The sequence below is a fragment of the Podarcis pityusensis genome (genome assembly GCF_964106645.2).
Source record: "Podarcis pityusensis genome assembly, chromosome: 18".
NCBI lineage: Eukaryota > Metazoa > Chordata > Lepidosauria > Squamata > Lacertidae > Podarcis > Podarcis pityusensis.
The window spans coordinates 7,637,933-7,662,901 of record NC_138043.1 but is presented as its reverse complement, the minus strand read 5'-3'; the positions used below and the strand labels follow the sequence as shown (position 1 = coordinate 7,662,901).

Genomic DNA, 24,969 nt, shown 5'->3' with positions numbered 1-24,969 from the left:
GGCGGGACGAGTCTTATCTGACCTGCCCCCTGGCAATATTTTGTTCAAGTTGGTTCTGAATCTCTGGGTTGTGAGTTTGAGCCCTACGCTGGGCAAAAGATTCTTGTAGGAGCTAGGTTGACCCTTGTGGTGCCTTCCTATGATTTAAACCAGTGATGGCCAAACTTGGCCCTCCAGCTGTTTTGGGACTACAATTCCCAGTGCCGGATTTATGTATAGGCTAAGTAGGCTGACAAGGGTGGTGCTATGGGTTAAACCACAGAGCCTAGGACTTGCCGATAGGAAGGTTCGAATCCCCGCGACGGGGTGAGCTCCCGTTGCTCGGTCCCTGCTCCTGCCAACCTAGCAGTTCGAAAGCACACCAGTGCAAGTAGATAAATAGGTACCGCTCCAGTGGGAAGGTAAACGGCGTTTCCGTGTGCTGCTCTGGTTCGCCAGAAGCGGCTGAGTCCTGCTGGCCACGTGACCCGGAAGCTCGTTCGGCCAATAAAGCGAGATGAGCGCCGCAACCCCAAAGTTGGTCACGACTGGACCTAATGGTCAGGGGTCCCTTTACCTTTTAAGTAGGCTGAAGCCTAGGGCCTCTAAATTTAGGGGGCCTCACTAGCCTGCCTGCTCTCTAGCAGGCAGAGGCAAAGCAACCTGCTCCAAGACCCAAAGTGGTGCTTGTTCCAGGGGGCGTGGCGCGCATCCCAGGGGCGTGGCGCACATCCTGGGGGCGTGGTGCACGTCCGGGGATGTGGTGTGCTGCCCAGGTGTCACACGGTGAGTGGGACACGCCCTGAGGGGTGCCGCTGATCAGGGGCAGCATTTTGTCGTCCCCCCCTTGGAATGGCACCTGGAGCGGACCGCCCCCCACCCCCTCAGAATACCCCTGCTAGCAGGCAGTCTCCCCTCTTCCAAAATTGCAAACTCAAGACTTAATGCGAGGGCAGGGTCTGGCCCACGGAGGATCTCCTTGCTGATCCCTGGCCTAGGGCCTCTCTTGATCTATATCCCGCCCTGAATTCCCATCATCCCTGACCACTGGTCCTGTTAGGTAGGGATCGTGGGAGTTTTTTTTTTTAATAAACCTTTTTATTTATACAACAAGAAAGAAAGAAAAACAAATTACACACAAATTACAAAAATAACCATAGAAACATAATTTTCTTAGCAAACAATAAAACATCTATTGGTCTTAACACTAAAGACCCAACCTCCCATCTATTCCATATTTCAAATTCATATTACTTATTGCCAATACACACTTTTATCATAATTAAACTTATTCTCAATAAATCTAATTTCTTATATCTACCTTGCAACTATTACTGAAGTTCCTCGAATGCTGCAACAGAATTTAAACGACTATATTTATTTTTCAGATATTCTTTGAAAACCTCCCATTTTGAAACAAATTCCTGTTTTGATTTATTCTTTATTTTTTCTGATAAACCATCTAATTCGGCATATTCTGTCAGCTTTTGGATCCAATCTTGTATAGAGGCGATTTAATTACTCTTCTATTTTGCTGCGATCAAAACTCTTGCTGCCGCCGTCGCATATAAAAAGATACCCTTCCTCTTTTGTGGAATATCCAAATCTGTTATTCCGGGATCGTGGGAGTTGTAGTCCCAAAACAGCTGGAGGGCCAAGTTTGGCCATCACTGATTTAAACATTTCAGTATGGTGTAACATAACATACTATCTAGATCGGAAAAGATAAAGGCTCCTTTGTCTTGGGGAGGAGATGAGAGTTTGCTTGTCTCACATCAGATTCAGTCTCCAAATGAGATTACCCCGCAAAAGCAAGCAGACACCTCTCATTGAGTTTGCATACATACTTAAGGTACATATGCAAGAAAAATTATATTTTGGGAATGATTCCTGCATTGTTTTAAGCTTTCTGGGTATCCCATGATCACATAAAGAAGGAGTGTTCCACGTTTTAAATCAAGCAGTGCAAGGAGTTATTTCTGTTTGTTTTCCAATGTATCCATCAAAAAACAAACTCGGTGCGGTGAGAGCCAATTTTTATTCTGAAAGTGTGGCCCAGAGGGAGGGGGGAAGAGAGCCAGTGTCTTAGGCTGAAAGCCTCCACCTTTCTCCAAAAAGTCAGGCAGTCTCCGCCCTCCATTGTTAATTGGCCAGATGTTCTCGCAGCCCAGCCGCTGCCTCCTGCGCGTCTTTCGTCCCGGGTGGCTCCCGGAGCAGCTGCGCGACGCTGCGATGCGCTGAGCCCGAGGCGGCAGGTAAGGCGGAATGCGGAAGGGGGAAAGGCGCACTGGCGCAACTCCGGCGCGGATGGGTCTTCTGGGCGCATCGGGTCCTGGGATCCTGGCCCCGGGTCAGCCAGTGCTGGTCTACTCGGAAGCCCATCCCACTGTCTCCAATGGATCTTGCTCCCGCTGGACAAAGCGTGATTTCCCAGCCTTAAAGCTGTTGCGCTCTGTGGGTTGACTTGGGAGTAAAGCCACCGAGATTGCCGTCCGCACAGCGGGTTCGACGACAGACACGGCTTGCTTCCCGGCCTGTCAATTCCAGCGGGTCTCCTCTGAGCAAGGATGAGCTCGGTGGAACTTGGAACTTTTTGGAGACGGCGCTGCGTAGGATCTGGCTGTGAGTCTCCGTAAGCGCATTGAACGCATTGAGGGTTTTGATTCTGGGTAATCCTGTATAGAACTGTGCTGTGTAGACGAAACTCTGTCCACACTTACTTTGGGAGTAAACTCATCTGTAGTGTTGGATTCCTCGCAATGCAGGAATCTCACAGCCTGAGACTTGGTTCTGAACGTCTATGACTGGGCTGCCTTCTTAAATACCACCAATCACCCTGGTATTTTTGCAAGTGGAGTTTTAGAATCCCCACTTAAACCACCTTTTCACTTCTGAGTTGAAGAGAGGTTTCTGGACTCAAGTTATTCTGGGCATAGGACCAAACCAGGATAGCTGCGTTGAGTGGCTGGAGTCTTGGGAGAGCACCTGATGGTTAGCCCAACATTTCAGGGGGTCAGACTAGATGACCACTGTGGTCCCTTCCAACTCCATGATTCTATTAATATTCAGCCAGCCGTGAACTCAGGTAAAAGAGTCAAGCTGTGGGTCACACGGGAGTGTGTGAGAGAGCTTTAAATTATTCCGTTTTCCCTTCTTTTTCTCTGGCACCAGATGGTTTAATTGCCTTGGCAGCTTTCCACGCTGGTTCCTGACTGCTCACTAGAAGAGGAAGCCGGTTTCCTGTCTGCCTTGGACCCAAGGCTGATAAATCAAGAGTTTTACTGCTCAGGGGAAAGTGTTGCAGGGAGGCAGGACAACTTGTCCAAAGATAAAAGCTGAGATTGTCATCTCTGGGTGGGAGCTGGGAGGGGTGTCAATTTCTCACATTGTCTCTTTTTTAAAAAAGAAATTTATTTATTTGGGTTTTCAAATTGAATTCTTACAGAGATATACCCAACATTAAAAAAAACAAATTTCCAATGAATCTCCTGGACTTCCATCCAGGTCCTATTGTTCATCATTTCCTCCTGCATCTTTTATGATGGTGCAAATCTTTTACATCTCCACTGTGTCCATAATTCACTCTTAAACGACAAGTGCTATTCCAACCCTACTAACGATTTTAACTGTTTACAATGGTCTTTAAGGTAAGTTATAAATTTTCCCCATTCCTTATTAAAATTTTGGTCTTCCTTCCTTATTTCTGATTCCTCCAGTCATTTTAGCCATTTCAGCATAATCCATCAACTTCATCTGCCATTCTTCTCTGGTAGCGACTTTATCTCCTTTCCATCTCTGGGCCAATAACATCTGCACAGCCGTGGTCACATACATAAATAGTCTTTTCTGCTCCCTTGGGATTTCGGCACCTAGAATTCCTAAAAGGAAGGCTTCAGGCTTCTTAACAAAGGTTGTTTTAAACATTTTTTCCAACTCATTATATATCATTTCCCAAAATCCTTTTACTACCTTCCAGTTCCACCACATATGATAAAAGGTGCCTTCTTTTTCCTTATATTTCCAGCATACATTTGAGCATGTTTTATACATTTTGGCTAATTTGCTAGGAGTTAAATACAGTGGACACTCGGGTTGCGAACATGATCCGTTCAGGATGCACGTTCATAACCCACAGTGTTTGCAACCTGCGTCTGTGCACACGCAGGTTGCAATTCGGCTCTTCTGTGCATGCGCAAAGTGCGATTTAGCGCTTCTGCGCATGCGCGACCACCGAAACCCGGAAGTAACCCGTTCCGGTACTTCTGGGTTTCGGCGGTCTGCAACCCGAAAAAATGCAACCTGAAGCGTCTGTAAGCTGAGGTATAACTGTACCACCAGTACATCATTTTCATAAAATTTTCTTTCAACATATAACTTCCTCACATTCTCTGTGATGCTTCCCACGTTAGAACGCATTGGCGTCAGACCTTCCAATGAAAATTGTGCAGAGATAAAGCAGTTTAATATTTAGAAATTACAGTAATCGTGGGATGGTAGCGTTGGAAGGGACCCCCAGTGTCATCCAGTCCAACCCCCTACAATGCAGGAGTCACATCTTCCTCACATGGTTGGAGGGCAACCAAAATGGTCAAAGGCCTGGAAACAATGCCTTATGAGGAACGGCTAAGGGAGCTGGGCATGTTTAGCCTGGAGAAGAGGAGGCTAAGGGGTGATATGATAGCCATGTTCAAATATATAAAAGGATGTCACATAGAGGAGGGAGAAAGGTTGTTTTCTGCTGCTCCAGAGAAGCGGACACGGAGCAATGGATCCAAACTACAGAAAGAAGATTCCACCTAAACATTAGGAAGAACTTCCTGACAGTAAGAGCTGTTCGACAGTGGAATTTGCTGCCAAGGAGTGTGGTGGAGTCTCCTTCTTTGGAGGTCTTTAAGCAGAGGCTTGACAACCATACGTCAGGAGTGCTCTGATGGTGTTTCCTGCTTGGCAGGGGGTTGGACTCGATGGCCCTTGTGGTCTCTTCCAACTCTAGGATTCTATGATTCTACATCTACAGAAAATCCCCGACAGACAGCTTCTCAACCTCTGTTTAGAATCATCCAGCGAAGGAGAGCTCACCACCTTCCAGTGGAGTCTGTTCCATTTTCAAACAGCTCCTCCTCTCAGCAGGGAGATTTTAACATTTTATCATTCCTGAATAGCTGTGTGACGCAGCAGCAAAAAAGGCTAAGGCTATTCTAGGTTACCTAAAACGAGTGGACAGATCAAGGTGTGGTCAGACCACACCTGGAGTCCTGTGTCCAGTTCTGGGTGCCACAATTTAAGAAGGATATTGACAAGTTGGAAGTTGTGCGAAGGAGGGCGACCAAGATGATCGAAAGGTCTGGAAACCAAGCCTTATGAGGAATGGTTGAAGGAGCTGGGTGTGTTTAGCCTGGAGAAGAGGAGACTGCGAGGAGATGGGGGGTTGTGGGTCTGAGCCCTAGTAAAGGTAAAGGTAAAGGGACCCCTGACCATTAGGTCCAGTCGTGGCCGACTCTGGGGTTGCGGCGCTCATCTCGCTTTATTGGCCAAGGGAGCTTCCGGGTCATGTGGCCAGCATGACTAAGCCGCTTCTGGCGAACCAGAGCAGCGCACGGAAACGCCGTTTACCTTCCCGCCGGAGCGGTACCTATTTATCTTCTTGCACTTTTTGTGCTTTTGAACTGCTAGGTTGGCAGGAGCAGGGACCGAGCAACGGGAGCTCACACCGTCGCGGGGATTCGAACCGCCAACCTTCTGATCAGCAAGTCCTAGGCTCTGTTGTTTAACCCACAGTGCCACCCACGTCTGAGCCCTACCTTGGATAAAAGATTCCTGCATTGCAGGCGGTTGGACTAGTCACTAGAAAACCCTTAGGGTCCCTTTCAACTCTACAAGTCTATGATTCTATGAAAAGCTGAGGTGAAGGACATCTCTGGAGTGAGTTTCCTTTGTAGCTTCTAATGAGCACAATTGGTGAATTTTATTATTTCGGTCACAGACCAGTTCCAGCCCACATACAATATCAAGGAAGTCATAAAACACAATAGGGATACATTTGAATTTGCAATTTTGCTTTGCAAAAGCTCCCAATTTGTTGTAAGATAACACTTAACAATTTTAGTATAAATAAAGCTGTGGGTTAAACCACAGAGCCTAGGGCTTGCCGATCAGAAGATCGCCGGTTCGAATCCCCGCGACGGGGTGAGCTCCTGTTTCTTGGTCCCTGCTCCTGCCAACCTAGCAGTTTGAAAGCACACCAGTGCAAGTAGATAAATAGGTACCGCTCCGGCGGGAAGGTAAACGGCGTTTCCGTGTGCTGCTCTGGTTTGCCAGAAGCGGCTGAGTCATGCTGGCCACATGACCCGGAAGCTGTACACTGGCTTCCTCGGCCAATAAAGCGAGGTGAGCACTGCAACCCCAGAGTCGGTCACGACTGGACCTAATGGTCAGGGGTCCCTTTACCTTTACCTTTACCTTTATTTTATTTAAAGCCGTTTACCAAAAACAACAACAACACCCCATTAAACTTATCAATAAAAGACAGTTAAAAACGGGTGTCTTAACAAAAAAATCAAAACTAATTAAAACCAACCATAAGCTAGAAGTTTGTAAGGCATGGAACTTCTGTGCGTCAGGGCAGATTTGCCTAAACAAACAAAAATGTTTTCTTTTTTTTTTAAAAAAAAGATATTTATTAGAGTTTAAGAATTACAAAAAAGAAAGAAATACAAGCAGTAAACAGTTACAAAACCTCAAAAACAAAAGAAAATACAATAAAACAAAACATCAACAATACATCAAAACATTAAAAAAGGAAAAAACAGAAACATTTAAAAAACACAAACCTTTTTAAAAAAAAATAGAAGGAAAAGAAAAAAAAAACCCGAAAAAAAGACCCCATATTTTCATGTCCTTATCTTTCATTTGCTTATTTCCTCGACTTCCTCACACCTTCTTTTTTGTATTCTAGTTCAATTAATTGTTCCAGCAAATCCTTTCCCTCTTTCTCAAATTTAATTCCATAATTATCTTAACGCAATTTAACCTTAAGTTTTACACCTTTACCCATTGTCATACTTAATTCTTTATAATATTTCTGCTAAAGTCATATAACTTCTTTCCAGCATCCTTCTAACATTCATTAATTTTACAATATTTCTGTAAATATACTTTAATTTTTTTCCAATCTTCTTCCACCAACTCTTCTCCCTGGTCTCAGATTCTGCCAGTCATCTCCGCCAGTTCCATGTAGTCCATCAGCTTCATCTGCCATTCTTCCCTGGTAGGTAGATCTTGTGTCTTCCAGTGCTTTGCAATAAGTATTCTTGCTGCTGTTGTGGCATACATGAAAAAGGTTCTATCCTTCTTTGGCACCAATTGGCCTACCATGCCCAGGAGAAAGGCCTCTGGTTTCTTTAGAAAGGTATATTTAAATACCTTTTTCATTTCATTATAGATCAAAACAAAAAAGTTTTCAGCAGACCCCGGAAAGTGTGCAACAACGGCATGTGTACTCTGATGTCAGAGAACTGTAGAATTGCAGAGTTGGATCTCGGAGAGTCATCTAAGTCCAACCCCCTGCAATGCAGGAATCTCAAATGATGAATCCATAGCCCATCTCAGTTGGCAGGGAATTCTGAGGTGTAGCTGCTGCCACGCTAAAACTCAGAGTTTCAATCCTCCCTGGCCATTGGCCATGCTGGCTGGGGCTGTTGTGAGATGTAGTTCAGCAAGGACCTAGACCAGGGGTCAGCAAACTTTTTCAGCAGGGGGCCGGTCCGCTGTCCCTCAAACCTTGTGGGGGGCCGGCTATATTTTTTTGCGGGGGAATGAACGAATTCCTATGCCCCACAAATATCCCAGAGATGCATTTTAAATAAAAGCACACATTCTACTCATGTAAAAACACGCTGATTCCCGGACCGTCCGCGGGCCAGATTTAGAAGGCGGTTGGGCCGAATCCGGTCCCCGGGCCTTAGTTTGCCTACCCATGACCTGGAGGGTCAAAGGCTCCCCCCCCCCCACACCTGCACTGCACCCTTAAAGGTGGGAAGACAGGGACCTGCAAAATGGGGAAAAAGCAAATATATGTGGCAGCTTTCTGCTCGCACCCGTGCTTTTCAGTAAGGGTGTGCTGCTACCGATTATGAGCCTTGGCCCAGCCGGCGGTTAGTCTGCTGTCTGTTTGCTCTCCAGGAAGCCTGTGATGTCGCCCGGCCGCTGATCTTGGCAGTCGTGTCGAACAAGACAATGGTTTTCTTCCCACAACGGATGGAGGCCCTCTGTAATTTCCCTTCTCTTACGGAAGCTAGGATTCTTCCCACCCCTGTCCCACTTCCTTTCATGGGATTTATTTTCCATGTGCCCCACTCCTCCTCCCTCTTCTGGGAAGCCCATCCTGCCTGGGGGGTTTCACAGGAGCCGCGCTCCTTATTTTCCCCCGTTTGTTTTTATTCCTGACATTTTAGACCCCATCAGTTTTCTCCAAGCAGCCCAATACAGTGGTACCTCGGGTTAAGTACTTAATTCGTTCCGGAGGTCCGTACTTAACCTGAAACTGTTCTTAACCTGAAGCACCACTTTAGCTAATGGGGCCTCCTGCTGCTGCCGCGCCGCCAGAGCCCGATTTCTGTTCTTATCCTGAAGCAAAGTTCTTAACCTGAAGCACTATTTATGGGTTAGCGGAGTCTGTAACCTGAAGCGTATGTAACCCGAGGTACCACTGTACATGATTTTTCCACCTCTTTGTTTAATTCCTACAAAAACCCTGTGACGTAGCTTTAGGCAGAGAGGCAGCGACTGGCCCCTAAGGTCACACCTGGTCTGTCCCAGTAACAACACAACAACAACTTATTTATACCCCGCTGCGTTTCCTCAGCAACTCTGGGCGGCTCCCAACAGAATATTAAAAACATGATAAAACATCAAACATTAAAAACATCCCTAAACAGGGTTGCCTTCAGATGCCTTTTAAAAGTCAGATAGTTGTTTATTTCCTTGACATCTGATGGGAGGGTGTTCCACAGGGCGGGTGCCACTACCGAGAAGGCCCTCTGCCTGGTTCTCTGTAACTTCTCTTCTCACAGCGAGGGAACCGCCACCAGGCCCTCGGAGCTGGACCTCAGCGTCTGGGCAGAACGATGGGGGTGGAGACGCTCCTTCAGGTCTACAGGGCCATTTAGGGCTTTAAAGGTCAGCACCAACACTTTGAATTGTGCTCGGAATTTGTGTGCAGTCGGTCACTCTAACCACTATGCCACTCTGGTTCGGACAAGCAAAACAGTTTCAAAATTGGTGCAAGACGTGAGCTGGTCCCTGGAGATACAAGCTTCCATAGGAAATGGCCTACTTGTGCTGGAAACATGAACTGGGTTGCAAAAGGGCGATGGGGGAATATATCTGTCTGCTTAAGATCGTAAAGTTATAGCCCCATGATCTCCGGTAGCTGGCCACCCAATCTGACAATCTTCATTCCCCCCCTCTCCACAACATACACACTGCCACACCTTGGACGATACCCCGAGCCACTTCCAAGCCTGTGATCTGTATCCAGTGATGCTCAGTGAAATCTATTGCTTTGTGTGGGGCTCTCTGGGCGACGTGGGATCTGGACCCGGCTTGTGTTTTCATTGGCCCAGGAGTTATCTAGAAAGTAACCTGCTTTTGAGCTGATAAGGTGGGACTGGCTCTTGGCTGGCTTCTCCCCACCCATTTCTTTTGGCTCACAGCACTGGGGACAGTTATTTTCCCACCCGCACTGTTTTTTGGAGGGGGGGAGGTCCTGCTCAATGCTTGCAGCGCCGACAGACAATGAGATCACTTCCTGGCCCAGATCCAGTCCCAGAATCTGCTCCCTGCGACTTCCGGTCGTTCCCAGAGAGCTCTGCCACTTTGAATGCTTCCCAGGGTCTCTGTGTTTCTTTCTTTCTTTCTTTCTTTAAATGATATTTATTAAAGTTACAAAAAATAGAAGAAGTACAAAATACAGAAAAAAGAGTAAAATTTTTTAAAAATATAACAAAAAAGTAAAAGATAAAAAAGAAACATACAAAATAAAACAGTTAGAAAGACATTAATTTTCCAAACCTATCTTCTCTAGACTTATTTCCCCGGACCTCCTCATACCTCCCTTTTTTGTATTCCAGTTCAGTTTGTTAGTTCAGCAAATCCTTACCATTAAACTTTTGCCCAATTGTAAGCCTTTTTTCATATCTCTTAAAGCATTACAGCTAAAAAGCTCTTAGTTTCTATCCAACATCCTTCTAAGATTCCTTAATTTTACAATATTTCTGTAAATAGTCTTTAAATTTCTTCCAGTCTTCTTCCACCGACTCTTCTCCCTGGTCTCGGATTCTGCCAGTCATTTCCGCCAGTTCCATGTAGTCCATCACCTTCATCTGCCATTCTTTCTTTCTTTTTTTTAAATATTTTATTAAGGATTTTCTTGTTTTACAGAAGTGTAGTGCCTCGTATTTTTTTTTTCATGTAACATTTTTACAAATCCGTTTCATTTGTTGAGGCATTAGGGGGAGAAGGAAAAACAAAGAAAAAAGAAAGGGGGGGTGGAGAGAGGGAAGATGGATGGGGGTGGGGTCGGGTGGCGGTGTTTCTATTATGTTTAATGTATGTAGGGTTTGGTGTCAGCGTTGCTTGTGTTGTTCACTTGTGTTCCTTTGGTGGTGAGAGAGGTTGGGGTTGGCCTAGGGTGTGATTGTTTGCTTGGGATTGGCTGTGGTGATCTTTGTTTTCGTGTGTGAGTGAGGTGGGTGGGTGTTTTGGATCAGGTTAGCCATATTGATTTGGGGTCTCCGTGTTTCTAAAACGATTTTGAATTCTGCACTGGCGACCTGACTCAATGTTGTTGTTGTTTTTACAATGGGGAGAATTCCGAAACCAGTACAATGCCAAGTGAGCCGTTTTGCCCAATTTGGGGCATGCCGGTGATGTTGTGGGGCAGGAGTTTAGAATCATAGAATTGTTGGAAGGGGTTCCATCTAGTCCAGGGGTAGGCAACCTCAGGCCCGTGGGCCGGATGCGGCCCAATCGCCTTCTCAATCCGGCCTGCGGACGGTCCGGGAATCAGCGTGTTTTTTACATGAGTAGAATGTGTGCTTTTATTTAAAATGCATCTCTGGGTTATTGTGGGGCATAGGAATTCGTTCATATTTCCCCCACAAAATATAATCTGGCCCCCCACAAGGTCTGAGGGACGGTGGACCGGCCCCCTGCTGAAAAAGGTTGCTGACCCCTGGTCTAGTCCAACCCCTGGCAACGCTGGAATCTCAGCGAAAGCATCCCTGATAGATGACCACCCAACCTCTGCTTAAAAACTTCCAAGGAAGGAGAGTCCACCACCTTCTGAGGAAGACCGTTCCACTGTTGAACAGCTCTTACCATCAGAAAGCTCTTCCTAATGTTGAGTTGGAAACTCCTGTCTTGTAACTTGGACCGACCAGTTTAGGTCCTGCCCTCTGGAGCACCAGAAAACGGTCTTGTTCCACCATGGTGGCAGACAGTGGCGTAGCGTGGGGGGTGCAGGGGGGGCCAGCCGCACCGGGCGCAACATCTGGCGGTTAGGGTTAGGGGGCGCAAATCCACGGGTTAGGGGGCGCAAATTACTTGCCTTGCCCCGGGTGCTGAAAACCCACGCTACGCCACTGGTGGCAGATCATAGTTGTGGCTGGTGGCCCTCGATAGCCCCCATGAATCTGTCTAATCCTCTTTTAAAGCCATCTTTAGGGACGCGGGTGGCGCTGTGGGTTAAACCACAGAGCCTAGGACTTGCCGATCGGAAGGTCGGCGGTTTGAATCCCCATGACGGGGTGAGCTCCCGTTGCTCAGTCCCAGCTCCTGCCAACCTAGCAGTTCGAAAGCACGTCAAAGTGCAAGTAGATAAATAGGTACCGCTCTGGCGGGAAGGTAAATGGCGTTTCCGTGCGCTGCTCTGGTTCGCCAGAAGTGGCTTAGTCATGCTGGCCACATGACCCGGAAGCTGTACACCTACTCCCTCGGCCAGTAAAGAGATGAGTGCCACAACCCCAGAGTCGGCCACGACTGGACCTAATGGTCAGGGGTCCCTTTACCTTTACCTTTAGGCCGGTGGCTGTCACTGCCTCCTGTTCCACCCGCGTAGGAATTTAATTGACAGGTTAATTAATGAAAGCATCTGGCCCTCAAAATGCCGCCGAACCCAGAGGCTAGGGGTACCAGAAAGAAGATAATGCTCCATCTCCCGTAAATAAAGTCAGCAGGGCACAAGGTATACAGATAAAAATGGCTGGGTCAAAATACCTGCCAGTGGCTATTGTCACATAAACGGGGAGGGGGCCGTGTGACTTTTCCTCTTGGGATACTGCCATTCCCATTTGCCTTCAATGGAACTTGCGCACCCTCCGACATTTCTTCGATGAAAATAGGGACATCCTTTCCCACATCAGAAAGCTTCTCCCACGCACATCAACACATCAACATCGGTCACCTTGAGCAAATTGCAACTTTTCCGCCATGGGCAACACCTTCCACAGATAAATGGAATGAAATAAAACGGTAACTGCAAGCCGCCTTGAGTCCCTGTCATGGAAAAAAAGGTGGGGCGGTAATATTATTATTATGGAAACTCTGAGAATGATCAGGGACATAGGTAAAGGTAAAGGGACCCCTGACCATTAGGTCCAGTCGTGTCCGACTCTGGGGTTGCGGCGCTCATCTCGCTTTATTGGCCAAGGGAGCCGGCGTACAGCGTCCGGGTCATGTGGCCAGCATGACTAAGCCGCTTCTGGCGAACCAGAGCAGCGCACGGAAACGCCGTTTACCTTCCCGCCGGAGTGGTACCCATTTATCTACTTGCACTTTGACGTGCTTTCGAACTGCTGGGTTGGCAGGAGCAGGGACCGAGCAACGGGAGCTCACTCCGTCGCGGGGATTCGAACTGCCGACCTTCTGATCGGCAAATCCTGGGCTCTGTGGTTTAACCCACAGCGCCACCCGCGTTCCAAATCCTATTGAACTCAGTAGGACTTAGTTCTGAGTAAAAATGTGTAGGAGTGCGGTGTGAGGCTGCCCAGTCTTGACCTGCTTACCTGGGAGTCAGCTCCATTGAATACAGTGGGACTTACTCCTGAGTAGACACTGTAAGTCTCCATTTACAATAAAGGAATAAACACTCCATGCATTTCCTAAGAAACGGAAGCACTGCAATGAAATAATTTAAGGTGGAGGGATGACTTTTCCCTTCAAAATTATAGGAAGGGCTTCGTATGACAGCTTCACCATTCACTTCATTTGGTCAGGGATTTTATCTTCAGGATAAACAGGGCTCCATTTTCACACGCAAGCGCCAACTTTTAATTGTTCTCCGAGACGCGGAGGGAAAGGTAAATTCAGGGACATTCAGGGATCAAATCGGAATCTGTGATGGCTCTTGTAATTCCGGGGCTGTCCCTGGGAAATTGGGACGCTTGGAAAATTTCAACTTAGGCAGAAAGGTACCGTATTTTTTGCTCTATAAGACGCACCAGACCACAAGACACACCTAGTTTTTGGAGGAGGAAAACAAGAAAAAAAATATTCTGAATCTCAGAAGCCGGAACAGCAAGAGGGATCGCTGCGCAGTGAAAGCAGCAATCCCTCTTGCTGTTCTGGCTTCTGGGATAGCTGCGCAGCCTGCATTCGCTCCATAAGATGCACATACATTTCCCCTTACTTTTTAGGAGGGAAAAAGTGAGTCTTATAGAGCAAAAAATACGGTATTTGTCCCAAGGAAGTTCTCCAGCTGAGAGATGGTTCTCTGTCCTGTCCCTCTTATTATTTTCCTTTTGCTGTTTCCCCTGGTCTGGGGATTTTGAAAAGGCCTCATTCCTGGCATTTCGAGGGAAGAGGCAGGCAGCGCTGTTTTCGAAGGGCCCTTCATCTCCGCAAGGGAAGCTAATTTTAGAACGTGTGATTGATTGATGCTGCCCAGCCGAGAAGCAGCAGCCAGCGTCTGAAAGCGCTCCAAAGTGGCAGGAAATGGTCCCAGAGACCGCTTTGGAGAATGCCATGCCCGGTTTGTGCTGGCGTTCCAAACACGTCCGCTGTCCTGATTCATGCAAGCATGCAAGGCGTACTTTAATGACACACACACGTATGAATTCCCGTCTGTGTTCTGTTAACGGAAAAATCTGAGGGCTCCCTTGGACAAAAACAAAGACACCAACCAGGATAACTTGGAGCAAAACAGCAGCCTGTAGGCTTGGCCTTTACTGAACTGTTGCAACAGGGTGCTCCCCTCACTTGCAGGAGAGAGGAAGGACACAGAAAAAATGGTGTGCAAGGTCTTATAAAGACTTTTGAAATTCCCATCCTGTAGATCAAACCCACCCCCAGAAACATCATGCATACATCACAGAAAGGAGTTGAGGGAGGAGTTGTGGTGGTAACCTGAGTGTCCTGTCACCTGGCTGGTTCCCTCTTTCCCCCTCCCCATGAGTACTTTCCAGGTGACAGAGGGGAGTTTGCAATTTCCTGCCCCCAGAGGGAAGAGCTGAGTATTGTCCTTTGTTCCAGTCTGTGCTGAATCCATTCCCATATGCAAGTTCTTTGTGATCTTGATGGTCTTCTGTCTAGGACCATCAGGGTTGGCATAGCAACTGGGCAGGGCTCCTGTGGATGTGCTGGTATGCTCAAGGGATTATGGCTGCCCTGTATCAAACCTTCCCCATTTTGTAGTCCTTCCTTCATGGAGTAAAATAAAACCGGAACAGTGCAAATCCGATGCATGGTTGATTGTCTACGAATTTATACCAGAAGCGCAGCGTATGTAGTGTGTGAGTGTGAGTGTGTGTGAAGTTTGTACAGACTGAATGATTTGGGGGGGGGGGTTTCCTGCTACAGTTCTCTGCACTAAACTAAAAACTCTCCACCCTTTGGCCACGTTAAAATAGCTGGACTCTGATTTGCGTCTCGGACGCTTGCGGAAAAAAGCAACAACAAACTGAACATCTGCAGCCGTTTGGGATGAGCCGGCAATTCAGCCAAGGCAAAATCTGCAGAGCTGGACTTGCGGGTGTTACTGGGGGGTGGGGGGTTTGCTGTCGAGAAAACCCGCACGGTCCTGGGGCAGCAATGAAGCTGTGCTCCGAAAGGCAGGCGTCTAGGACGCGAGCCAATGCAGAGATGCTGCCAGAAGAGGGGAGGAAGAATGTGTGCTGATCCCAGGCTGGCAAGTCCTAACAAGGAGGGATTTTTCAATTTATCAGCCTGGAGGCCTGGAAGACGCGTGCTTCTAAATCCCAGGTGGCTTTCTTGTCGCTTCTCTCCCGGGGTGCGCATAGTCTGCACGTTCTCAGAGGCTTGTTGTCGCTCGGGGACAGCCGCAATGGGGGAAGTCCTGACTCTGTGACTTTGCCATATTTGTTGAGAGCAAAGCAAGGGGTTCAGAACTGCTGCTGGGGAAAGCAGCTGGAAGTGGGAAGGGAGACCTCTGGGTGGTGGAGATGGGTTTATAAACTAGGTGGTGCATCTTCTGTGATTCTGCACAATGTATGTGTGTTGGGTGGGTCGGGGGACACACACATGAGAATGTTTTATTGGGCTCTGGATTCAGTTTCTTGACAATTTCAGCTGTCACTTAAAAAAAAAAAGTAAGTACCTAGTCTTCCTTGTTACAGAGATGTGGTTTGGGATCTCAGAAGTCAACAGAGGCTGCCAAGGGCTCATTACCTGTTTTAAGACATATTGTGGTGGGGCAAGCCTAGGAAGTAAACCCCACCAATTCGATGGGGCTTACTTGCAGGTAAGGGTGCACGACATTCGCGCCCATGCGGGGAAACCCAACGCTTGCAGACTCCAGTAACTCCCACTGCGTTTAGTGGTGCATCTTTACGCAGCTGCTGCACAGATGTACACAGAAAAATAATATATGAGTCTTAACTCCCAAGTGTTACTCCTCCCCACCTTTTCTAGGTTCCCATTGCCTTCTCAGAAACTTTGGGAGGATCCAGCAGAAGAAAATGGCCCAGCCTGCACACCTGAATCAAAATCTCCCAGGTAATGAGAAATTTGCACTTTATTTCACTCTGCTTGCGATGAGGACCTTGGGTTGCATGCCATGCTAGGCATTCCCAGAGCAGATCCTCTGAAACAAATGGTTCTAAGTTCGTCGTGACCTTTAACTACAATGGGTCTACTCTTGAGTAGAATTTAGTGGGACATATCCCATAGGGTGCTAGCTGCCTTCTGCCAAATCATACCATTAATCCATCTAGCTCAGTATATCACTCTAGATTCTAGAGTGACGGCATCTCTGCGGGGGTTTGGAACAGACCTTTCCCTGGCCCTGCCTGGGCTTCCTGATGATGGACCCTGGGGTCAAAATTCAAATATCTTTAATACGGTCAATGACCAGCAAGCAATTTATAAAATAAAATATGACAATATAAGTACTATTGTACTACAGATAACAGTGGAGATATGGCCAAATCACAAAATTGGTACTTATGTTTATGACCAGGTTTCGACTTTTAAGGTTTTACGGATTCATTTCAAATATCACTGCTGTTTATTATCGTTCCTTCGATGTTTGCAATTTGAACTCCGTTGCTGTCATCATTGCTCGTCTCGGACCCTGGGGTCTTTTGCACGTAAAGAATGTTTAGAATCTCAATCTGTGCTGGTCCCGTGGGCTAACCGAGAGGCGAGGTCTGAGTCCAGTCTGAGGTCGAAGGTGCAGTATGGAGGCAGTCCGTAAAAGTTGAAGCTGGATGCAGGGCCGGTAGTCAGGTGAGGTCAGGAGCTCCGGCAGGATAGCAGGACAGGGTTCAGGCAGGAACTGACAACCAACGAAGTTGCTCCCGCAACTTGGGAGTGAGGCTGGCTGACTTTTAGCGGCCCTGAACCTCAGGTGACTTGCCTCTCCTGGCCTGGAGGCGAGCACTCCTCCTGCAGGAACTTAGTTCCCTCCGCCTCTCTGCCCTGAGCCTCTGCAGCTCAGGAGGGGCTGGAGAGTCACCGGACCCAGAGGCAACCTCAGATTCCTCTGACGGGGCTGAGAGTGGAGCACCTGCAAGCAGTGGGTCCTCCATCACCTCAGGAGCCAGAGCAGACTCAGCTGGTGCCTGCACCTGAGGACCCAGCACAGGTGAGGACCCTTCAGGCTCAGGCCCCAGCCCCGGCTCAGCTGGTTCTGGAGGCAGGGAATCCTGTGCAGGCTGGGATCCCTCAGGTTCAGCATCCGAGTCCGAATCCCAGGCCATCACACAATCTCATAAAATCACGGAGTTCGAAGGGACCCTGAGGATCATCCAGCCCAGGGGTCAGCAAGGTTTACCTCACCTGGGCTGGTTCACTCCCACGGAGATTGCTCCATGCAGACACGATTTCTGGCGTCGCGGAAGTGAATCCCCACTCCGCGCTGCACCAGTTTAGCGCAGCGAGCGGGGACTCGCTGAGTGAGTGACTCGGTTTAAACCAGGCATAGGCAAACTCCGGCCCTCCAGATGTTTGGGACTACAATTCCCATCATCCCTGACCACTGGTCCTGTTAGCTAGGGATGATGGGAATTGTAGTCCCAAACATCTGGAGGGCCGGGGTTTGCCTATGTCTGGTTAAAACGACCCCCGTGGGCCGCTTGTGGCCCATGGGCTGCAGGTTGCCGACCCCTGATCTAGCCCAACCCACTGAAATGCAGGAATACGCAGCTGCATTAATCGAACCTGCAACCTTGGCATTGCCAGCACCACATTCTCACTTTGTAAAGGACGATTCTGTGATTCCAGGATTCCATATATCTGTCTCTGCAGCCAAGAGGAGGAAGCCTCCCTGGGCAGAGGAAGGAAGCCTGTACATCAAACTACAGGAACCTACAATTTCCCCTCTGTGGCAAATTGTTATGGAAAAGAATTGGGGTTGGCATTTACAGCCCAATTCTTCATTGAGGGACTCCTAGGTGTCCCCCTAAGTCAGGGGTTGTAGGGATGTGGGTGGTGCTGCGGTCTAAACCACTGAGCCTAGGGCTTGCTGATTGGAAGGTTGGCAGTTCGAATCCCCACTACGGGGTGAACTCCCGTCGCTCTGTCCCAGCTCCTGCCAACCTAGCAGTTCGAAAGCAGGCCAGTGCAAGTAGATAAATAGGTACCGCTCCGGCGGGAAGGTAAACGGTGTTTCCATGCGCTGCTCTGGTTCGCCAGAAGTGGCTTAGTCAAGCACTGAGCAACATACACTCAAAGTGAACAAGCAACAAATCGATTTGCGACTGGCCAAGCCCCTCCCCCTGTGGCAGCCATCTTGTTCTGGCAACCACAATATGTTTAGGAAATTCCAAATGGGCACACGGACCCGGAAAGGTTGGGTTGCGCTGAAGAGTTCATACTGCCTTGACGGCTCTTCTTTTGATACATGTTTGTGTCCATCTTGCTTTCAGATCTTGGGGGACCTTTCTTGTACCGCGACCAGGAGGAGGAGGAGGGGGGTGGAGATAAGGCGTCCTACTCGCTGGAGACCCCCTACGGCTTCCTGCTGGATCTCGACTTCCTCAAGTACGTCGACGATATCGAGAAAGGCCAAAGCTTCCGGAAGCTTCTGCCGCAGCGCAAGTCTAAGGGGACCAAGCAGGCCCCAAACTCTTCCCGGGGCCAAACCAGCGGCTGGACTTCAACGGAGTCTCTTTCGTCGACCACCAGTGCGGATCGGAAAGCAGCCTTCTCCCCATGCCACAGGCTGTGGGGTAGTTCCTCCGACATCAAGGAGCCCGTGAGCAAACAGGCCTCGCTCCCCGTGTCTCCATCTCCCATCATCCGCCTCCTTCCTCCTCCTCCTCCCAAATCGCTGACGAGGAACACACGAGTGGAAGAAACCTTGCAGGAGACGAGCAAGCGGTTGGAAGAACAGCAGCTGGGTCTGCGGGCAGGGGGACCCTCTGCAGCCATTGGGGTTCCTGGTAGCCCCCCCAGGATTGTGTCTCCTCAAGATCACTCTCTGACCGGGGAAGGCCTTGCAGGCTCCGTCAAGTTAAGCCCCTCCAATTCAGGAAGGAGCACGCCAGCCACAGGCGTCGGTCCTGCCCACCTCCAACACGTCCGTGAGCAGATGGCCACAGCCCTCAGGCAGCTGAAGGAGATGGAGGAACAAGTGAAGACCATCCCCGTTCTAGAAAAGGAGGTTTGCAGGTTGAAGGAGGAGAAGGAGCAGCTGCTGGCCGGGCTGTGGGAAAAGCTGGAGATGGACGGAGGCGAGACTTGTGTCTTCAACTTCCCCCCCAAGTCTCCTAATGCAGGGGCTCCCGACGAGGACAAGGAAGGCTCTCGGGCCAGTGCCGAGGTCGAAAACGACGGCGAACCTTCGAAAGCGAGGACAAGTAAAATCACCGAGTTGAAGAGACTGACGGAGAAACTGTCCGGTTCAGAAAGAGCCAGAAAGACGAGCAGAGGAGCAGCTCTTGCTTCCAAAACCGGAGAGCCCACGTGCCGGTCTGTTGGCGTCGGAGAAGAGGTGGACATGAACGAGGTGGTCTTCTACTACCGGTGCCAGAAGCCGAGCCGAGAGGTGGCTGCCGGCCGAAAAGCTGACACCAAGGACGCAGAGGTGTGGGTCATGGAGTCCTTACTCGGGGTTTCGTCGGAGGCCGAGAAGGAAATCCAGTTGCTTCAGCAGACGATCCAGCATCAACGAGAGGTCATCTCCATGCTGGAGGGACACCTGCAGGAGGCCAGCGATGAGCTCGAGGAGCTGAGGGTGGAAGTTTGCTCGAGGTTGCCAAAGAGTTTGACCAGCAAGGAGACGATGGCCCGGCCGCTGACAGTGGAGGCGAGCATGGAAGCTGCTCCAGCCATGCGGTGTCAAGCTGTGGGCAACCACATTGAAATGGCAGACAAGGCCGTCCACTGCAGTCCGCAAGTGACCAGTGTCGGAGTTTGCTGCAGCCTGCAATCTCCAGATGTTGCCCCTGTGCAATGTGGGGGGAAAGCTGCCCAGATTGTTCCGGAGGCAGAAAGCAAAGCCCTGAGGGAGGACGGCAGATCCGCTCCAGGAGAGCCAGACTGCTGTACGGCTACAGACGCCTCTGTACCGGAAGATGCAAAACCCGGAAAGCTGCTGGAATGTGGAGTTACTGAAACATCCCTGCAAACAGAGAGTTTGGGTGTGGATCTGGACTTGCTCCCTCAGTCCGTGACGAGGGACCAGGAGGATGTGTGTGTGCAACGGGATTCCGGAAAAAACCCCACAGCCGCTGGTGAGCCTCCTTCGGTTAAACACGGCTCAAAGCCCGAATCTATTTGCAACCTGCCCGAAATCCAAATGTTCCCATTTCCACTGCTTTTGCATCCGGGCATACCTGGAGCTTGGGCTGGGTTTTATTTATTTATTTCGGACCTCTGAGGATGTACAAAGCGTGCTTCCCTCCACACTGGGAGACCGCAGATGGAGATCTGGAGATTTGGGCGGGGCGGGGGAGGCTTCCCTGTATTTTCCAGTAAAGGATCCATTCCGCACCACTCATGCCCTTCAATGTGCTTCAGGGCGGTTCAGTTAATTCTAGTGCATTTTGTTCTTGCCTGGGAAGAACAGCTAGAGGGAAGAGGGGTGTGTTTGTTGTTTAGAAATTATCGTATTTTTTGCTCTATAAGACTCACTTTTTCCCTCCTAAAAAGTAAGGGGAAATGTGTGTGCGTCTTATGGAGCGAATGCAGGCTGCATAGCTATCCCAGAAGCCAGAACAGCAAGAGGGATTGCTGCTCTCACTGCGCAACGATCCCTCTTGCTGTTCTGGCTTCTGAGATTCAGAATATTTTTTTTCTTGTTTTCCTCCTCCAAAAACTGGGTGCGTCTTGTGGTCTGGTGCGTCTTATAGAGCGAAAAATACGGTATTTCTTGTAACTGTTGAATGGATTTCTGTTTAACTTTTATATGTTATTATTATTTTATACTATTCTAATAATTGTTGAATGTTACTTTTTTGATGTAGGTTGCTTATTTTAAAGTTTTGTTTTATTGTCGCATTTTTGTAGTGCATTAGATTGTTTTGAGAGGTACATTTTTTTGGTTCTTCAACTTGTAAACCGCTTTGAGTATTGTAAGATAGAAAGACAGTATATAAATTTAAAATGATGATGATGAGGGAGCCTTAAGTATATCCTTGTGGGCAGATCTTTTACCAGGAAGACTTGAGCCATACAATAACTGTGGAAGAATCCTCAAGGTTCTCCCACTGGTCCCATGGCTAGATTTCACCCTGCAGCTTAAAAACCACAATGGGGTCTAGATAGGTACAGCCCCCGCCCCCCGCCAGCTGCTCAAAATGGCAGAGCTTCTGCAAGTGCCTAAAGAACGTTCCTTCTTCTGCTTCTTCCCCCCCAGGAGCCCTCAAATCCATCATGAAGAAGCGAGGCAGCCCTGCCAAGACGGAGGCAGGTAGCGGGAGGAAAAGCCTTCAGTTCGTGGGCTTTCTGAATGGCGAGTACGAGTCTTTTTTGCTTCCTCTCTTTTGGGGTCGGGGGGGGGATGGCAGAGGAGACCAAGGTGTCTTCGATCCTGAAGTTTCAACTATTTGGAGTTTGGAGAGGGGGCTGTGGGATTATAGCAGAGGTGGGGAATCTATAGCCCTACAGATGTTATTTAGTTAGGTAAAGGTAAAGGGACTCCTGACCGTTAAGTCGAGTCGCGGACAACTCTGGGGTTGTGGCGCTCATCTCGCTTTACTGGCCGAGGGAGCCGGCGTACAGCTTCCGGGTCGTGTGGCCAGCATGACTAAGCCGCTTCTGGCGAACCAGAGCAGCGCACGGAAACGCCGTTTACCTTCCCGCCGGAGAGATACCTATTTATCTACTTGCACTTTGACGTGCTTTCGAACTGCTAGGTTGGCAGGAGCAGGGACTGAGCAACGGGAGCTCACCCCGTCGCGGAGATTCAAACCTCCAACCTTCTGATCGGTAAGCCCAAGGCTCAGTGGTTTAGACCACAGCACCACCCGCGTTTTAACACTGCTTGATGGTGGTGGTGGTTGTTTTAAAAAAGCCTCAAAGTGGTTCACAAAGAGATTGACTGAATCCTCAGCCTGTTCCATAATAATAATAATGATTTTATTATTTATACCCCGCCCATTTAACTGGGCTTCCCCAGCCACTCTGGTTGGCTCTCAACAGAATATTTAAAACACGATAAAACATCAAACCTTAAAAACTTCTCTCAACTTCCCAGTGATACCCTACAAGTCAAAACCCTAAGTCTCTGTCGTTAAAAACTACATGCTTCAGAAACCGTATCTGAATTAAAAGCCACAAACTACATAATGTAGACTGAACACTGTCATAGTGCAAAACCACAGCAATCAGACACTCAGGGCCGATGTGTTCCTTCTATGATGATTGCTTCTTAAGGGTCAGTCCTTAAGACTCAGACACCACAGTGCCTTCAAATACCCATCTTGGCATTCACCATTTGCTTTTACCATTAAAAAAACACAAATTGAGGAGGGTTGCTTTGCAAATGTCACCTGCTTTCTTTAACCAGCGCTTTGTATTAAGGGGTGTGGGGATTTTTGCCTGTTTTTTGTGTGCCACGGGTATATCTGAGCATCGCCATCTTTTATTCTGTGAAATGGGTTTTTTTTGTGTGGTGCTCGTGACATATTTTCAAATGTGCCCACAGGCCAGGGCAGTACCTAGGGGGTGGTGAGGCGGGCAAGCGGGGGGGGGGGCAAAATCGGCTTTACAATATGCCCATAAATATGTCTATAAATAAAAATATCAATTATTGCCTTATATGAAAAGGTTTTAAGTAGAGGGTGAATTGAATGGGTGAAGGGGGGTGGTTTGGAGGAGAGGCAGAAAGAAGAGCTAATTTGTCCATGGCTAAGGGGCGCTGTAGGGATGATTGTGGGGTCCGGAGGGGTCAGGAGTACCTGGCTGTGTCCTTGCCTACAAGTTGCATCCCTCAAGACCCCCGTTTTGATCCCCCACAATCTGTCCTGGCAGGTACGAGAGCACCTCGAGTGAGGAGGAGGAAGAGGAGGAAGAGGAAGAGGAGAGGTCCCCTAGGAAGGGCTCCCCGCTTGGCTTTGGCAGTGACACTCCCAGCACCACCGACGACGACGACGACTTGCCTTCCCGTGTGGACAGCAGCGACAGCGATTCAGATACTCCCGTTTCGGGGGCAGCTCAGGAGGAGGCAAGGCTGAGCCACGATCTAGAGGAAGCCGAAGATGCAAACAGCTTGGGAGAAGCTTCCCCAGAAGTGAAGGAGAAGTAAGTCTTAGAATCCAGGACACAACAGCTCCACTTGCTACCGATCTGTTTCGGGGCCTCAATTAAAAGTGCTGGTTATGTCCCACGAATCCCCACAAGGTGATCGGAAATACCTTATTCCTTCAGGAGAACCTGCCCTGGGCTCTGAGATCTCCTGGGGAGGCTCTGCTCTCGCCCCCTCCACCCCAACAGGCCCTCTTGGTGGGGACACGAGAGATGGCCTTCTCAGTGGTGGCTCCTCCCAGGCAACGTTGGAACTTCCTGCCTTGGAAAGCCAGACCGGCTCCCTCCTTGCTGCTCTTTTGCCAGCAAGTGAAGCACCTTCTTCTCCAACAAGCTTTTGGGAGCTGGCTGCTTTTAAGGAAAGGGCTGGTGGTGTGCTGTTTTTAATGTAATTGATCTGTATGTTTTTAACAGATAGACTGAGTGAGCGAGCGAGTTTTAATTCTGTCAATGTTTTTCTACGTTTTTAGCTGTTCTGGTTTTTAACCGTAAGCCGCCTTGGAGTTCCTGTCAGGGAAAAATCGAGGCCACAAATAAATATATAACCAGCATCATAACTCCCTACACACAAGTGAGAAAGGGGCTGGGGGAGGCATGAGTTTTCTCTTCTGATTTAAGGTCCGTCCACCCCTCAGCTTAATGTAAATTGCAAACCCCTCACACCTCTTTTTTTGTTTTCTGTTTTTTGCTTTTTATTGGTTTTCTTACTTGATGAAGAAACACACACAATAAAATAACCAAAATAATAAAATGGCAACCACAACAACCAAAAGGGAATATATACCGGTATATATACAAAAAGCATACATACAATCATAAATCCATAAATTCTTACGTACGGACTTCTGTCACCATATTCTTTAATTCATCATCATCATCTAATTCCAATTCCTTTTCTTCTCTAACAGAATTCCGTCCTCCACAACATGGGTCTATTTTGTCTATTTGTTAAACTGCTCCTTTTATCCTTTCTTCATTTCTCCTGTTTTCCACATACAATACTTGCAATCCATGTTGTGGTTTGTGAAAATTAATCAAAGCAAATCCAGGTTTTGACTTGGGGACACTGTTTTGGTTTTTTTTAGATAATCTCTGTAAATGTCCCGTTCCTTTTGGAATTTTTGGTTAGGCTGTCTCCGAATCGCATCCGTCATTTTTGCCAATTTGAGACATTCAAATAATTTATCCTGCCGTTCCTTTTTTTTGTTGGTACTATTTCACTTTTCCAATTTCTAGCTATTAATATTCTTGCTGCTGCTGTAGCATACAAGAATATTCTCTTTTTTTTCTTTCCCTCACGCCTCTTTTAATCCCCTCTCATTCACGCTATCAGGGGCAGACGGGGGTCGTGTGTATCTTCTCAATGATGGGTCTTCAATTTTTGCACTGATCCTTCAACGAATGCTCTTGTCCACGATTTCTTCTCCCTTAATCCAGGGATGCCCTTGTTAGAATTCCTGCTGCATGATTGCAGTCATGGGATTGTTGTCTTTCACATGACGGTATATGTTTTGACTCCACAAAGTGGAAGTGACGGAGACAGGATGTTTGTGTTACTGTGTTCCGTGAAGTGGGACTCTTGTCCTTTGTCCTTTTGTTGTCTGATGCTAGAGAGAGAGGGAGCCATGTTGCAGTGCCCAGTGTGTGTTTATATGTAAATAAAGTAAAGGTAAAGGGACCCCTGACCATTAGGTCCAGTCGTGGCTGACACTGGGGTTGCAGCGCTCATCTCACTTTATTGGCCGAGGGAGCCGGCGCACAGCTTCCGGGTCATGTGGCCAGCAG

At 48.4% G+C, this 24,969-nt stretch overlaps 1 protein-coding gene across 5 annotated transcripts in view; it reads left to right on the top strand.

Moving 5' to 3' along the window:
• The first annotated feature begins 2,106 nt into the window (after nt 1-2,106).
• KANK3 (KN motif and ankyrin repeat domains 3) overlaps nt 2,107-24,969 on the top strand; it is a 34,910-nt gene continuing 12,047 nt past the window's right edge. The window contains exons 1-6 of one of the 5 annotated variants that reach the window (XM_080988788.1): nt 2,260-2,611; nt 7,194-7,246; nt 15,907-15,990; nt 18,363-20,171; nt 21,296-21,395; nt 22,912-23,181. In XM_080988788.1, coding sequence (XP_080844914.1) covers nt 2,547-2,611; nt 7,194-7,246; nt 15,907-15,990; nt 18,363-20,171; nt 21,296-21,395; nt 22,912-23,181 — 2,381 coding nt within the window. In that variant the 5' untranslated portion in view covers nt 2,260-2,546. Of the gene's footprint in view, nt 2,235-2,259; nt 2,612-7,193; nt 7,247-14,858; nt 15,168-15,906; nt 15,991-18,362; nt 20,172-21,295; nt 21,396-22,911; nt 23,182-24,969 lie in introns of those variants that run through there. The other 4 variants (XM_080988787.1, XM_080988791.1, XM_080988790.1 and 1 more) reach the window with 4 other exon arrangements.